General features: G+C 41.9%; 1 protein-coding gene across 1 annotated transcript in view; it reads left to right on the top strand.

The window, feature by feature from the left end:
• Window positions 1-14060, top strand: part of LOC118407540 (diacylglycerol kinase zeta-like) — a 33350-nt gene extending 19290 nt beyond the window's left edge. The window contains exons 21-31 of the mRNA XM_035808017.1: window positions 8724-8970; window positions 9407-9447; window positions 9972-10171; window positions 11144-11224; window positions 11361-11450; window positions 11959-11987; window positions 12215-12252; window positions 12667-12787; window positions 13020-13056; window positions 13377-13476; window positions 13879-14060. Of these exons, the coding sequence (XP_035663910.1) occupies window positions 8724-8970; window positions 9407-9447; window positions 9972-10171; window positions 11144-11224; window positions 11361-11450; window positions 11959-11987; window positions 12215-12252; window positions 12667-12787; window positions 13020-13056; window positions 13377-13476; window positions 13879-13998 (1104 nt within the window). The 3' untranslated portion in view covers window positions 13999-14060. The remainder of the gene's footprint in view (window positions 1-8723; window positions 8971-9406; window positions 9448-9971; window positions 10172-11143; window positions 11225-11360; window positions 11451-11958; window positions 11988-12214; window positions 12253-12666; window positions 12788-13019; window positions 13057-13376; window positions 13477-13878) is intronic.
• Window positions 14061-14066: the final 6 nt, after the last annotated feature.

Here is a 14066-nt window from a genome sequence, read left to right as displayed (position 1 = left end):
ACCCTTGACCTGTGACCTGTGTTTTGCAGGTGCCTCACGCACGTGTGGGGTTTCAGAGATCAGTCTCCCTCATCGTAAGTCAGGACAAACCAGCTTTTAGTGGAAAAAAGGGAAGCAGAAAAAAAGAAGTAGTTTATCGGGCCATGTTGATTTGATAACTTGGATGACTTCTGCCCACATTTTGCCCCCCCCCCCAAAACAAATTTGATCATACTGTAAATTGTACAACAGAGCTGAAAATTGAGCACTTAAGGCGGCAGCAAGTCAATTTTATGGATGACATCCACTCATTCAGTTTTGCCTGATTTCAGAAAAGAAAAAAAATTTCTTCTTTGGAAATGGTCAACATGACAAATATAACCAAAATGAGTAAATACAGTGGGGGAAACGTGTATTTTAACGTGTACACGATCGGAGACAACCGTGTGCACGCCGCGCACACGATCGTATACACGCCGTGCACACGTTTAGGGCGGAGTCCAGATCAGCGGGGAGTCAGCTCATTATCACTGGGGATATCGATAATGAGTCACCAGTTTACACGGTAGAAAAATAATTAGACGTTTGATTTTACGACCATCCAAGTCACCCCATATCACCGCGCGATGTCCGCTGCGCCTGCCGCGACCGCTGGGACCGCATGTTATATTCTGTATACCCTCCTTGATATACCCGTAACTATCATTTCATTTGCTCATTAAAATGTCAGCAACACCCCACATATTGTTTTTTTAAAGATAGGATTGGTTCATAAACTTCTCGCTTTCAAGCAACAATATTATTGTTAGGTAACACCAAGCTTGTATAAAAGCCGGCTCCTTGGTTACACGTCAACGTGGCGCTCCGAGGTCATTGACCCCCGGGAAAAGCACGGCATACCGTCCACCCATCCAGTTGTCAAACATTAGAAATCGAATGCAGAACAAATAGTATCTTATTACAGCGCTCATATATTTTTCCAGCTTTCATCTGAATGCAAAGTTAAATCTTGTGCGTAAATAGACGCCACTTTGTTTGTATATAAGCCCGGGCGTTGTCGTGCGTACACTCTTCTCAACCTCCTTGTATAACCCAAAGAGTACTGAACGGCCTTAAAAAGATTTTCGTATTTTCACAATTTTCCAGAGCTTCATTTAATGAAACTTGACCGAAACGCGTATTTGATCAGGTAACTACCAAACTGCTCGCAGCTAACTTCCATAAGTTCCAACTAGGGACGTTAAAAAACCCCGATAGTGCCCCGCCTCCAAAGCGTGTCTTTGTCGGCCCAAGGTCGGTCGGGTTTGATACGATCTATCCGTCTTTATGCCTTTGATAGTAATACGGAATTTTACCGTTAAAGGAATTAATAGTAGTTCTCACTTCTGATATCTGAGCGCCTTTCCTGAACGTTGCAAGTTACTGAGTATGTCGAGAAGTCTGTTTATCTAGTTGCAAATTTAAATTTCTCGTCTGACGAACTAGCTTTCATATATTGTTACAAGTTGAACCAAGTTGAAAAGCCCACGAAGGAACGCTACAAACATCAAAGGCGCACCGCACTGGGCAGTAAACAATTGGGAGCACGACCGGTGGCTAAATTAATACGTACTCTTTCCTCTCATGGAAATAGCCTCCTTGCTTCTCTTGATTAAAAAAAACTCCTTGGTTGAACAAGATAATTCCTTTAAGTTTGTTATGTTTCCCAGTAACATTGATAGCGTGGTACAAGCGACAACTGATCCGCTGATGAAGTTTATTGAGTCGCCGACACGCGACACATTGTACAACATACTAGTATAACTGCAAGGAGGTTGAATTTGTTAACCTCAGTTATCGTTGTTACCACCCAGTATTCTACATTTTATTTGGTCTGATTACGCCACAAGGCAATCTTGGGGAGGAAATTTCGGCAGCAAGCTGTACATTTGCTTATGGGGAGGAAAGACGACGGAAACATTTACTGTGTAAAGTCAACTATTGAACAATCATCTAATGATTAATTGCCCACCGAAATTATGTCTACTACGCGAAACAGTGGTTTTGAAGAAAATGAAGTCAAATCAGTTTTTTCCAAAGGAATGGATAAGTTGTCCCCAACCTGAAAGTTAAACTTCGCTTCAGTCCTCCCCAGACAGAACGGAGCCAAGGCTGTCAAAACTGATTGATGGACCCCACCCAAACCCGCGAAACGGCGGTCGGAGAGTCAGATCAAAAGGCGGCGGGAAAACTTGAGTTCTTTGTTTGAAATCTGTTTCAGTGCCAACAACGTCGCGCCCTATTCGAACTTTAATACGCTACCAAACATAAGATTTTAGTGCCTTTATCTTTTTCCATGGCTGTGACCAGTTTAAGCTGCATATGTGAAAAACGATTAGGGCACAAGACTAAACGTTGCTATCAATTATTCTCTCACCGCTGGGGATAACCTTTTCTATGGAAATAGTACGATGACTATGATTCACAATTTCATGTTTTTGTATAGAATATCGTAATACATATTTTTGACCGATTATTAACATTTTCCATACATTTCTATGATCACTTTTACACATACAGGTCCGTAGGATAGAAGAGCACGGGGAAAAACGCTGCAAGCCGACTTGTTCTGCGAAAGCGTTTAGCTATTCCAAGTTGGCAAGGAGGTTATACCAACTTGTAAGGACGTTGATAATATAAAATAACGTCCTTTGTTATTCGCTATTCCAGTTTCTTTTGGCGGTAGTGGTGGTAGCGCTAACACTACATTTTGATCTTCTCGTTTTGTTTTTACTAACACAATTATCGCCCTGTTGGCCTGTTCATCGTTTTGTTGTTCCTTTCAAGCTTTAACAAAAGCCAATGCAAATCAGCGTGAAGTTTGTTGCCATTTGATGCGTTTTATAATGTCTTGCTTTCCATTTAGAATTATTCAGAAAGGTCCAAACACGATGTAGAACTTTATTTCAAGACCAGTGTTTGTTACATTTTTGTCAGATGGCTTCGTATCATGGTATGTTCACTTTTGAACAAAATGTTGAGGTCTTGATGTTTCTGACTTACTGGAGGCTACTCAGCTGGAGAGGACGCAGTTATCTCCTGGATCGGCACACGCCTTGCGGTACCAGACCTGACAACGTACAAACACGTTGCCGTTCCCGAATAAGGCTATCGTCACATTTATAAACCGGAGCCCTGACGGGCTGTTTATTGAAACAAAAAATTGAAATTTATACGTTTAAATACACGCAAATAATGCCCACAACTAGTTTCTTTATGTCATGTGTAGTTTGCTGTCTTTTATTATAGCATACTTTTCGCTCCCGAAAGCGGCCCGGCCGGGCCCCGGTTTTGAAATGTGACGTAGGTTTAACTGGATTTTTTATTGGGTTCTTTATGGTTAATGAATACTGCTTATGACACCAGGCAAATAGGGTTATTTTTTTTAACTTCCTGTATTTCAAGCAGAGATATACCAGCAATTTGCAACTGTACACTAAGAGAAAAAAAGGAGACGACTGAATCTACTAAGGACGCTATATGTCCTTGAATCTACGAACAAATTTGATTAAAAACATGAACATGATTTAAAAAAATCGTAACTTATGGTACATTTATTTGGAAACGTCGTTTAGTTTCATACAGAATCCACAGCTCATCACGTCTGTAGATAAACCTACCGTAGGTCCGAAGGAGATTCGAAGTCAGATTCAGCTCAATCTAATCGGGGACTTACCGTACTTCGTATAGATGCGTTGAAGAGTATCATAATGATATTTCGTTCGTGAGCTTTAAGCTGGTGTGTTACGCCGGTGTTTTGTTCTTCAAATGACTTATATAACATACTAGTATGTTAGATGTTAGATTTGCTCGTTATTCGAACATTAAAATGTGTTGCCAATTTCCAAATGAAGGCAACTTGAGGTAGTAAAAACGATAATTCAGAACATAACATGTTGTTAGCAAAAAAGAAATCAAAATGGAACATGAACCAAAATATAAACCAGAACAAACAAAACTTCAACAATTATTAATCCTAATGAAAAGACCAAACCAAGGAGGTTCTTTAACCTCCTAAACCAAACAATATGAACAGCTTTTCTCTGATGATCGTTTTCAGCGTACCTGGAAAAACAAAAGGAGATATACTAGATTTACCATATGCAAATAAAATCTATCGATTTTTGGCACTTTGGACTCAAATAATCAAGCCGTGATTAAATGATTGTAAGGAATGTATCTGCTTCAGACGTAAATGCTAACGCTTTGCAGGTATTTTTGGTAGGCAAATGAGATTTCTTCAAATGTTGTAATAGGTGTGAAAACAAGGGACTCCGATTCGGCGTTTGTTGTTGTTGCATATCTGAAACTGCTGTTTATTTCTCGACGCAAATCTAGGGACAGGCACAAATGTGTATTGAAAATCTTGACAAAGCACTCCGACTCGCTTCTTTGAGAAAAGAAGAACGTATTTTTTTCAGAGTTTGGTTTAAAGATCATTTTATAGATATTCTTGTACTAAAGCAAGGCCGTGTATGAAGTCGCAAAAGTCTTCGAAATTCTGAACATTTCTTGTTGTGATAGCCATCTTAGTCATTGTTATGCATTGTGGTTAGATAAATGCGAGCCCCATTGTCGGGATGCGCAAATGCGACATCCCCTTTATACTGTTCATTGGTGTAAATGAACTGCCTCGAGTCCCCCACCCAAAATTAAAAAAAAACAAAAAACAGAAAGCCTGTCCTTCCTGCCCTGGGTTAGGGCGTTATATAACGTTTCCGAGCAGTTTTCTCACACTTTTACGGTAGCAAATAATTCGTTCACAATATAAAAGACAAAAGGGTGTTTCAGGTAAGGGGATATTCTACCGCCACGTACAGCTTGCAGTGAATGAAGTTCGAAGAAATGCAACAAGAGCAAAAATACGTGTTTAGAATTACGTCAAAATTCATATTTAGAAATTTACCTAAAGTACCTTATTCACCTTCATACGGAATCCGCGGCTCATTTCTTCTGCAGTTTACAAACCTACCGCAGGTAGATTCGTTGTCCGATGGAGCTAAATCTAATCGTTGACTTACCTTCTTCAAGGAGCTTTTATATCTTTGCCTTCTTGTAGACGTGTTGTTGAGCTTCGGGGTAGAAACTTTGTTTTGCTTTGTAGATATTATTATTCTTATTTATATAATGTATGTTACATATTAGATATGTTTCGTTATTCAAACGTTAAAACGTGTTAAAATTGTAAGTTCCAAACGCAACTTGAGGAACAAAACATGCAATTCCGAACGTAGCATGTGTTAGCAAAACGTATGTTAAAACGGAACACAAACAAGAACATAGGGAAGAACAAACAGAACCTGGCCCAAGGAAGAACAAACAGAACTTGGCCCAAACAAGATGATAATTCTAATGGCAAGACCAAACGGTATTGTTATGAATAGCTTTTCTCCGACGATCGTTATCGGCGTACCTGAAAAAACAAAATGAGGCATACGAAAGTTACCACATGCAAGTAGAAATTATCAAATTTTGGCCCTTTGGACCGAAATAATCAAGTTACGATAAAATACATTGTACTATAAACAAGAACTTATCTGCTTCTGACGTAAATGCTACAGCCAATGAGGTTGTAGTGAATTTTCTAACGCTTTGCAAGTATTTGGTGCCATTTTGGCTGTGGTTGCAAGAGAAATTTAACTAAACAATCAGGTAAGTTTCACTGAAAAATAAGCCGATTTTGTTTTCGAACCAAAAATTGCCATTTTGTACATTTCGGTGGGAAAGGGAAGGTAAGTGTGAAACAAGCGACCCAGATTCGGCGTTTGTTTTACAAAACTGCCTTTGTTTATTTCTCGACGCAAATCTAAGAACAGACACAGATGTGTATCGTTATCTTGACAGACTGACTCACGTCTTTGCTTGATGATAAGAGAGGAGCTAGATTCGAAGTTTTGGTTAAAAGACACTGATATTATCATCCCAGACTTAGTGTAAAACAGTAAGGCGAAGTATGAAATCGCACAAGTCTTCGAAATTCAAACCAGAAATTTTGAAATTCATATATAGTACTCCTGGATAAAGGTTTTGAAGTTGCGTTTATCTCAGGGTTTGGTAACTTGCCTAACGCTAGTTAGTCCGTAACGTTTAAATGTTCTGACATGCAACTTGTTCCGCAACAATTATATATCGTGAAAAAATGGTAGATCCATGGATCGGAGCAGATAAGCATGAAACAAGCTAAAGAACTTCCGCACAGTACGTTCCAACACGCCCTCCGTTTGTGTAAATGATTGTCAAAGGAACCGCTACGTCAATCAAATCCGGCGGCGCCTTGAGCTTTGTTAGGTCGCTTGCATACGAATATGACAGAACAAGTCGGCATCTTCTGTTTAAAATGTTGACCCTTGGGTTAAAAAAAACTATTTATTCCTTTGATATTTTCAGCCTAAGAAATCGTCGATGGATTACACTGTTAAAACTGTTAAATCTTGATGTATTTTTTTTACACATTCAACGTCTGGATGGTGGGAATATGTGCATTTTTAAAAAATTATATAAAGCTCCTTGGTTTGCTTAATTAGTTATATGGGGATAAACTCTTTAATTTATTCAACAATGTGGTCCCGCAACAATTATATATCGATGAAAGCTGGTAATTCGAAGCAGCCAAACAAGCTAAAGAACTTTCGCACAGCACGTTGCAACACGCCCTCTATTTGCGTAATGATTGTCAAAGGAGCCGCTTTGTACTGATATGTCAATCAAATCCGGCGGCGCGTGATCTTTGTTAGGTCGCTTTGCGTACGAATACTAATGTAGTGACCGAGCTAGTCGGCATTTTTTGGTTAAATTTTAATCAAAAATGGTGACCCTTGGGTTTAAAAAATCTTGACCCATTTCTCGGAGTCATATTTTCGTTGTCTCGACCACCATAACCAAAAATTATCGCAACGACACGGAACCGCATTGTTGCTATCTGAATAGAACAATATACCGACTACCCCGTGTGCTGGTTCTCACAGCCGAAAATACGCCGTAAACAATTATTTATTTCATTGATTTCAGGTTTGTAACATATTCAGCCTAAGAAATTATCGATGGATTACGGTGTAAACGTGATAAAGAGCATATTCTAAAGAAATTGTCAGCTGCAGATCGGATTTTCTTTAGGCGTACAGCAGCCGGCGATACCAAATTAGCGCCGCCGAATTCTGTGCTCGACACAAGTAGCGGACTGTAAACAAAGCGCTCGCCGTCATGTTGTTCGAAAATGTGAATTATTTCATTTTGATTGTGGATTGAATTAAACAAGAAAGTGTTTCTACTTTAAACTAATTATGTGGATTACTTTGCAGCACAATCTTATTGATTTTTCATGATATTTTGTTGGCGATTCCAGTAAAAATCTGCATGTATTTTACTACAATTTACGTCAAATCTGACAAAATAAAACTGCGTATGCGGCGCAGCTACGTTGGTACGAGAGACGCTGTTTGCTTTTTGCCGTAAATCAGGCTGTTTTCTCATGAATATTCCGTGTACACGGTGCCTAAACATGAATAATTCTGAATAATCCCCGCCCTACCGCCGTCCAAAATCCCGCCCACCCCGATCGTATACACGGCGTGCGCGCGATCGTGTGCACGGCGTACGCACGATTGTGCACGCCGAAAACTTTGTTAAATTACACGTTTCCCCCACTGTATGTTGTGTTGTAGCCTTGTCCGTGCATAAAAGTGACACTAGTGAGGTAGCCATGACTTAAATTGTACCAAAATGGAAGCCATGAGTATGTCATTGGTCAGCTTTGTATAGTGATACCAATCTACCATGGTACTAGTGTCCTTTTATATAGTACAACAGTGCACATCTTGAATACAGGAATGAATGCCTTGTTGGCTGTGATACTATGTTTTGTCCCCTTGATTCTAGTTACAATGTTTCTATTTTGAAAATGTGGCCATCTTGCTTTATTTTTACTGTCACTATTTTTGCAGTCTGCTGAGGATGTCATCCATAAGATTTACTTGCTACGGCCTAACTGCAGCATTATCTGCCATATATGGAAGGAGCGAATAAAATCATTATTAATAAAGCCGTTATACTGAGATTGCTGAAATTGATTTCAAAGTCAAAGAATAAAATGTGAAAGAGAAAAAGGGAGAATCTATGGGTATGTTATACATTTTATAGGTATGACATAATGTTTGTTTGATCATTTCTTCAACTTACCTGATTACAGATTTAAACTTTTTTTGGTTTAAAAATTTCTTTTTTTTTACATTTTCAATATACCAATGAAATCAACATGGCCTTATTTGTGCGGTGGATATTTCCCAGCGCTGCTGGTTTGCAGTTGTAAGGTCCTGGGGAGGTTCACGTACTGCTGCTCGGGTAACAGCTAGGTGGCTTAGCTGCTTGTAGCCGCTTGTGGTTGTATGTAAAAAATCAAAGTGTTTCCCTAGTTATAAACCGCAGGCTGTAATAAGTCACATCCCCATGTTTCTAACACTGCAGTTACAGCACAGAAGTCAACAGAAACAAGACACATGGAACAGTGTCTGCCCTATTCTGGGTAACAGTTGCACCCAACGGTGTCTGCCCTATTCTGGGTAACAGTTACACTCAGAGGGTTAACCTGCAGAGTGGGAGGAACAGCAATGTGTAATAACGTTAATGTGCATTTCTTCAGGTACAGTACTGGTACATTGATGTTCCAGTATTTGGGAACTGTACCTGAATGATTTCCCGGCTGGTAACTGTGCCGGTGCATCCCTAGTGGGGAAAGTAGTCACCAATCAGCTGACTGCTGCAGGCTACTCTCGATCTGTAGAATCCTTCCCATCCTGCTTTGCTTTTCCCAGCTCCACCTGCAGTACCGCTACTGCCTGCCAGAGGGCGCTGTCTCTAACACCTGCTGCTCTTGTTCCCAGGATAACCCCGCCAGAGCCACCTTGACCTTGTCCGTGTCGACGCAGAAGCTCTCGCCCAAGTGGTGCTTCCTGGACTGTGAGTATACAACAAACAAACAAACAAATCAGACTGTGAGTATACAACAAACAAACAAACAAATCAGACTGTGAGTATACAACAAACAAACAAACAAATCAGACTGTGAGTATACAACAAACAAACAAACAAATCAGACTGTGAGTATCCAACAAACAAACAAACAAATCAGACTGTGAGTATAAAAGGTTTGTGCCCAGCCATGAGTAGGTGTTTGGATAGTAGAGCACCAAGACGTCCCCAGAATACCCTATAAAACAACAAACAAATCCGATTGTGATTCTGAGTTGTTTGTGGGCAGCCATGATTGGGATTGAAGGGCGTCAGGGCATTCCCAGCATGCCCTGCACTAACAAAATCTATCATAGCAAATCATCTACTTCCGACTAACATTCTGAAATTTTACTTACAACATGTTTGTTTTCTATTTCCATAGCAACCAATGCGGACCGATTCTTCAGGATTGACAGGACCCAGGTAAGTCCTTTTGTCCAGACTCAGATTTTGACTGTAGGGCACAAACTTATTGTTACATTGCTTCTTCCCCACCACAAGAGCTACCCACCAACCAAAATTGCGACCATGGTTTGCCCGAAACACGAGATATCAAAACCGGCAGTTCCACAGCAGTACCATAACAAGCTGCTAGGGGGCCCAAAAATGTAATCATTTCAAGATCTAATATTAAAAATATCCAGACAATCCATCCAGGCTTTCTAGAGTGTTGACAGACTGAAGGGTCGTCTCCTGTGAAAACAGACATCCAGACGGAAGTTTTGAAAATCTTTTGTTACTGCTTATCAGGACTCCTGGACTCTTTCTGGTTTTACATTATTTGATCTCTTCAAGTCCATGTTCTTTAAGTCATCATAGCATATCTTTTTCTGAGATCTCAAAACATTTTCTAGTGATTTTGCTTACTTATTTGAATTTCATCACTACTTGACAGGTTTGTTGTCTACAAGAATGTTTTGTTTATTGTTGTTGTTTGTTGTTTACAGGAGAACCTGCACTATGTAACTGATATCTCCTCCAAGGAGCTGTTTGTCCTTGACCCTGAGCTGGTCATCACCAAGGACGTCTGCACATCTCCCGCCATGCCCGACCTTGTGGAGCAGCACCCTAAAGGTCACAGCACTTCCGCCGGAACTCCGCAGGGCAAGGCCTTCGTGTTCCCCGTCACCCCGCCGGGGTCTCCCATGTAAGTTCCACAGGGGGTCTCCCATGTAAGTTCCACAGGGCTCTCCCATGTTAGTTCCACAGGAGTCTCCCATGTAAGTTCCATAGGGATCTCCCATGTAAGTACCACAGGAGTCTCCCTTGTTAGTTCCACAGGGGTCTTCCATGTAAGATCCGCTAGGGTCTCCCATGTAAGTTCCATAAGGGTCTCCCGTGTAAGTTCCACCAGGAACTCCCATGTAAGTTACACAGGGGTCTCCCATGTAAGTTTCACCAGGGCTCTCCCATGTATACTAAGTTTGACAGGGGTCTCCCATGTAAGTTCCACAGGGGTCTCCCATGTAAGTTCCACAGGGCTCTCCCATGTTAGTTCCACAGGACTCTCCAATGTAAGTTCCACAGGGGTCTTGCATGTAAGATCCACTAGGGTCTCCCATGTAAGTTCCATCTGCATCTTATCTGTGTAGACATAGTTATTAGTGGGTCTCTCATGAAGGTTTGTATCTAGAGCTGTTTTTTTAGCACATCATCCAACCCCAAATGTGCAAAATTTATGTTTGCAGGTAGGGGTGGGTACCGATACAAAACCGTTTTTTCTTGGTGGACCGGTCCGAAAAAACAGGACCCGAAAAAATTCAGTGCCCTGGATTTTGGACTGGATTAGAAAATGAACGTATCATCCCAGCACTACTGGGGCATTCATTCATGTGTTTTGAGGCTTATTCGTCTAAGACAATTACAAGAGGGAAGGAGAGGAGGGTTGACAAGCATTTTTACCAAGTTTTTACAGTCAAACTTGGTCCAAGTTACAGAGGCGGTTAGTGTTGTTTATGTGAAGGTAGAATACTCCACCAAACAGATTCCTTCAAAGTTAAATGGACCATTGATTCGAGTATCACCGATTCACATACACTCCAGGTCCAGGTCCAGACCTGATCCTCTGGACCTGGACCGGACCTGAATGTTCTGTACTGGTACCCACCCCTATTTCCAGGTCTTCAAGACGAAATGACAGAGTGCAGAGCCTCCCCCCTGGTCAAATGGACCGGTCCTCCCCACCAGTCTGCAGTGTCAGGTAAGGTCAGAGGTTAATGGTAATTACACTGTTGGTTTTCGGCCGTCCGTTTTTAAAAACCTCGAAACTACAAGTCCATGACCCCTTGTCCTTGACCCCTGACCCTGTGTCCTTGAACCTGTATCCCTGTATGCAGGTCTGAGCCGGCGTCGCCAGTCTTTACCGGCTCCCCGAACACAAGCAGACGCCAGCCCCGACCGGTCACACTACACAGTCCTGGGGCAAGGTAACCTGCACCAAGGGTTCTGTTTTATTTTGTGTCATTTCTGTCAGAATGTGTGCCGTATGTGTGTTTGTGTGTGTGTGGATGTGTGTGTGTGTGGATGTGTGTGTGTGAGTGCTTTGATGTGTGTACGTGTCTGTGTGTGTGTGTGGATGTATGTGTGTGTGTGTGTGTCACTGAATGTGAGAGTGTGTGCGTGTGTGAGAGTGTGTGTGCGTGTGTGTGTGTGTGTGTCTCTCTCTCTCTGTATGTGTTTATGTGGATGTGTGTGTCTTTGTGGACAGCATAACTCGAGAATCTATGGATGGATCCTAATAGTAATACTTAATATATTTGGTAGGTGGGAATACCCACCTATTTTTGTGTTATAGGAACTAAGAAGCTAGAATCAAGGTTAGGGTTGATTTAGTAGGGTGCAATATAATGTAGATATTATATGATTGTACTCATTAGTATTACACCTTTCCTTGCCTGGTCTACTGTGAAGCTAACAAGAGTGTTTCTTTCGCAGTAGCCCAAACGCATCAGAAAAAGATGCACGTAAGTTTTCCTCGCCTTTTTCTGTTGTCCTGTCTTTTGCCATTTACAGGCATAACTGCCGGGTCCGCATTGCTTTTGTGTTTCATGGTAATGGCTATAGCGTAGCAAGAGCAAAACTTTGATGTTTATTTTGCTCAAACTTCCATTTGTGTTTCATGGTAATGGCTATAGCGTAGCCAGAGCAAAACTTTGATGTTTATTTTGCCCAAACTTCCATTTTTCTCCAGGACTGCTGGAGGCTTGCAGAGAAGGGGAGATTGGCATGGTAGGTATCATACCAATGTTTAGTGTTAGTTTTGTTATGTTACAAAATGTCTGAGGCAAAGAGAATCCTTTTTTGTTTGTGGCCATTTTTAGGGACTGGTGTTTTGTTTGTTCTGTTTGTGCTGTATTTGGGGTTAGGGTTCAAATGAATTAGGTATTTATCCGAAAGGTAATTTATTTTCCTAGTAGGTAGGGTAAGATGGTTGATATTTCTTTATTTGGTTGTTGTTTACAGCTGGTTGAGATATTGCGTAGCGGAACGCACCTGATGACCAAAACAGCCAGGAAAGGGGCAGGGTTGTTTATTTGTTTGTTTGTTTGCTGGTAGAAATTTTGCGGAGCGGAGCGGACTTGACGACCTCTGACCCCCAGGGAGGGATCAGGGTTGTTTATTTGTTTGTTTGTTTGTTTACAGCTGGTTGAGATGTTGCGTAGCGGAGCTGACCTGACGACCTCTGACCCCCAGGGCATGACCCCTCTGCACCACGCGGTGCGCTATGGACACAAGGACCTGGTGGAGTACATCCTCAAGCACGGTGGGAAATCCGCAATATCTTCTCATATTCTACAGTTATCTGGTATTTGTAATACTTTTGTGATGTTTTGTACCTTTTTTTATACACTGTTATAATCTGATATTTTGTGATATTTTCAATGTTTTTATTAGTAAATCATAATAATCATATTCTAATCATTTTGAGATATTTTGTCCCAATCTGTGATATTTGTGTGCCAGTTTATCATGTTGATTCTGTCTGTCCTCTGCAGGGCCTCCCTCCCTGCTGGAAGTCTCAGACTATGAGAAGTGAGTTTTTTCTTCTGAATCATGTCAATTGGCAGGTAACAAAAGTTAGCTGCATGGATCTGTTGTCATGGTTACAAAGGTTATCTGTATGGCTTTGTTGCCAGGTAACAGTAGAACAATAGTGTGGATCATGAAATGAGAAGGAACATAGGTTCAAGGTCAGTACATTCTACAGGGTCAAAATTGGTTTCCACTTACATAGTCGGCTTGTGGACACCCCCCCCCCTCAAGGCTGCACATTTACTGGGGTGTTTTATTTTACAGGGGCCAGACCCCCCTGCACAAGGCTGCACATTTACAGGGGGTGTTTTATTTTACAGGGGCCAGACCCCCCTGCACAAGGCTGCCAGCTACCAGAGAAGGTCCATCTGCTGCATGCTGGTTGCTGCGGGGGCAAAGGTCACGTGCAGAGATTCAAACGTAGGTGTTTTACAGATACCCCCCCCCCCCATATGTGTTTTACAGAAATCCCCCCTGCTGCTATAGACCCCCTCTGCTACAGACCCCCCTCTGCTACTGACCCCCCTGCTGCTACTGACCCCCCTGCTGCTACAGACCCCCTCTGCTACAGACCCCCCTCTGCTACAGAACCCCCCACCCCCCGTGCTACAGACCCCTCACTGGGTTGACGGGGTTTTACAGACCCCCCTCTGTTGGAGTAGGTTTCTCATGATACCGTAGATTTATGCTTATTTTAAAACAACTTTGACCCTGAAGGTCAACATTGCTGTCAAAGTCATTGTAGTAATTTGAGGGGCTGAGAACAGCATCTGCTGTTTCTCTGGACATTTGTCTCACCTGTTTGTTGTTTACTGTTACCAGGGCAACACGCCCCGACTGCTGTCGCTGAAGGCCAATGACCGTGACCTTGCCGACTACCTGAAAGGTCAGGAGCAGTATATCCTAGCAACCACCGAGGAAAACCAGGAAACAGCTGTCTGAGACGACCTCTGAACCCATATCCCAGAAGCCTCCTGATGCAGGGCAGCTGCCCATCAGGATATCCCACA

Source organism: Branchiostoma floridae, unplaced genomic scaffold (assembly GCF_000003815.2).
Source record: "Branchiostoma floridae strain S238N-H82 unplaced genomic scaffold, Bfl_VNyyK Sc7u5tJ_1421, whole genome shotgun sequence".
NCBI lineage: Eukaryota > Metazoa > Chordata > Leptocardii > Amphioxiformes > Branchiostomatidae > Branchiostoma > Branchiostoma floridae.
Note: the sequence above shows the minus strand (reverse complement) of the source record. Positions and strands in the feature narration are given on the sequence as shown.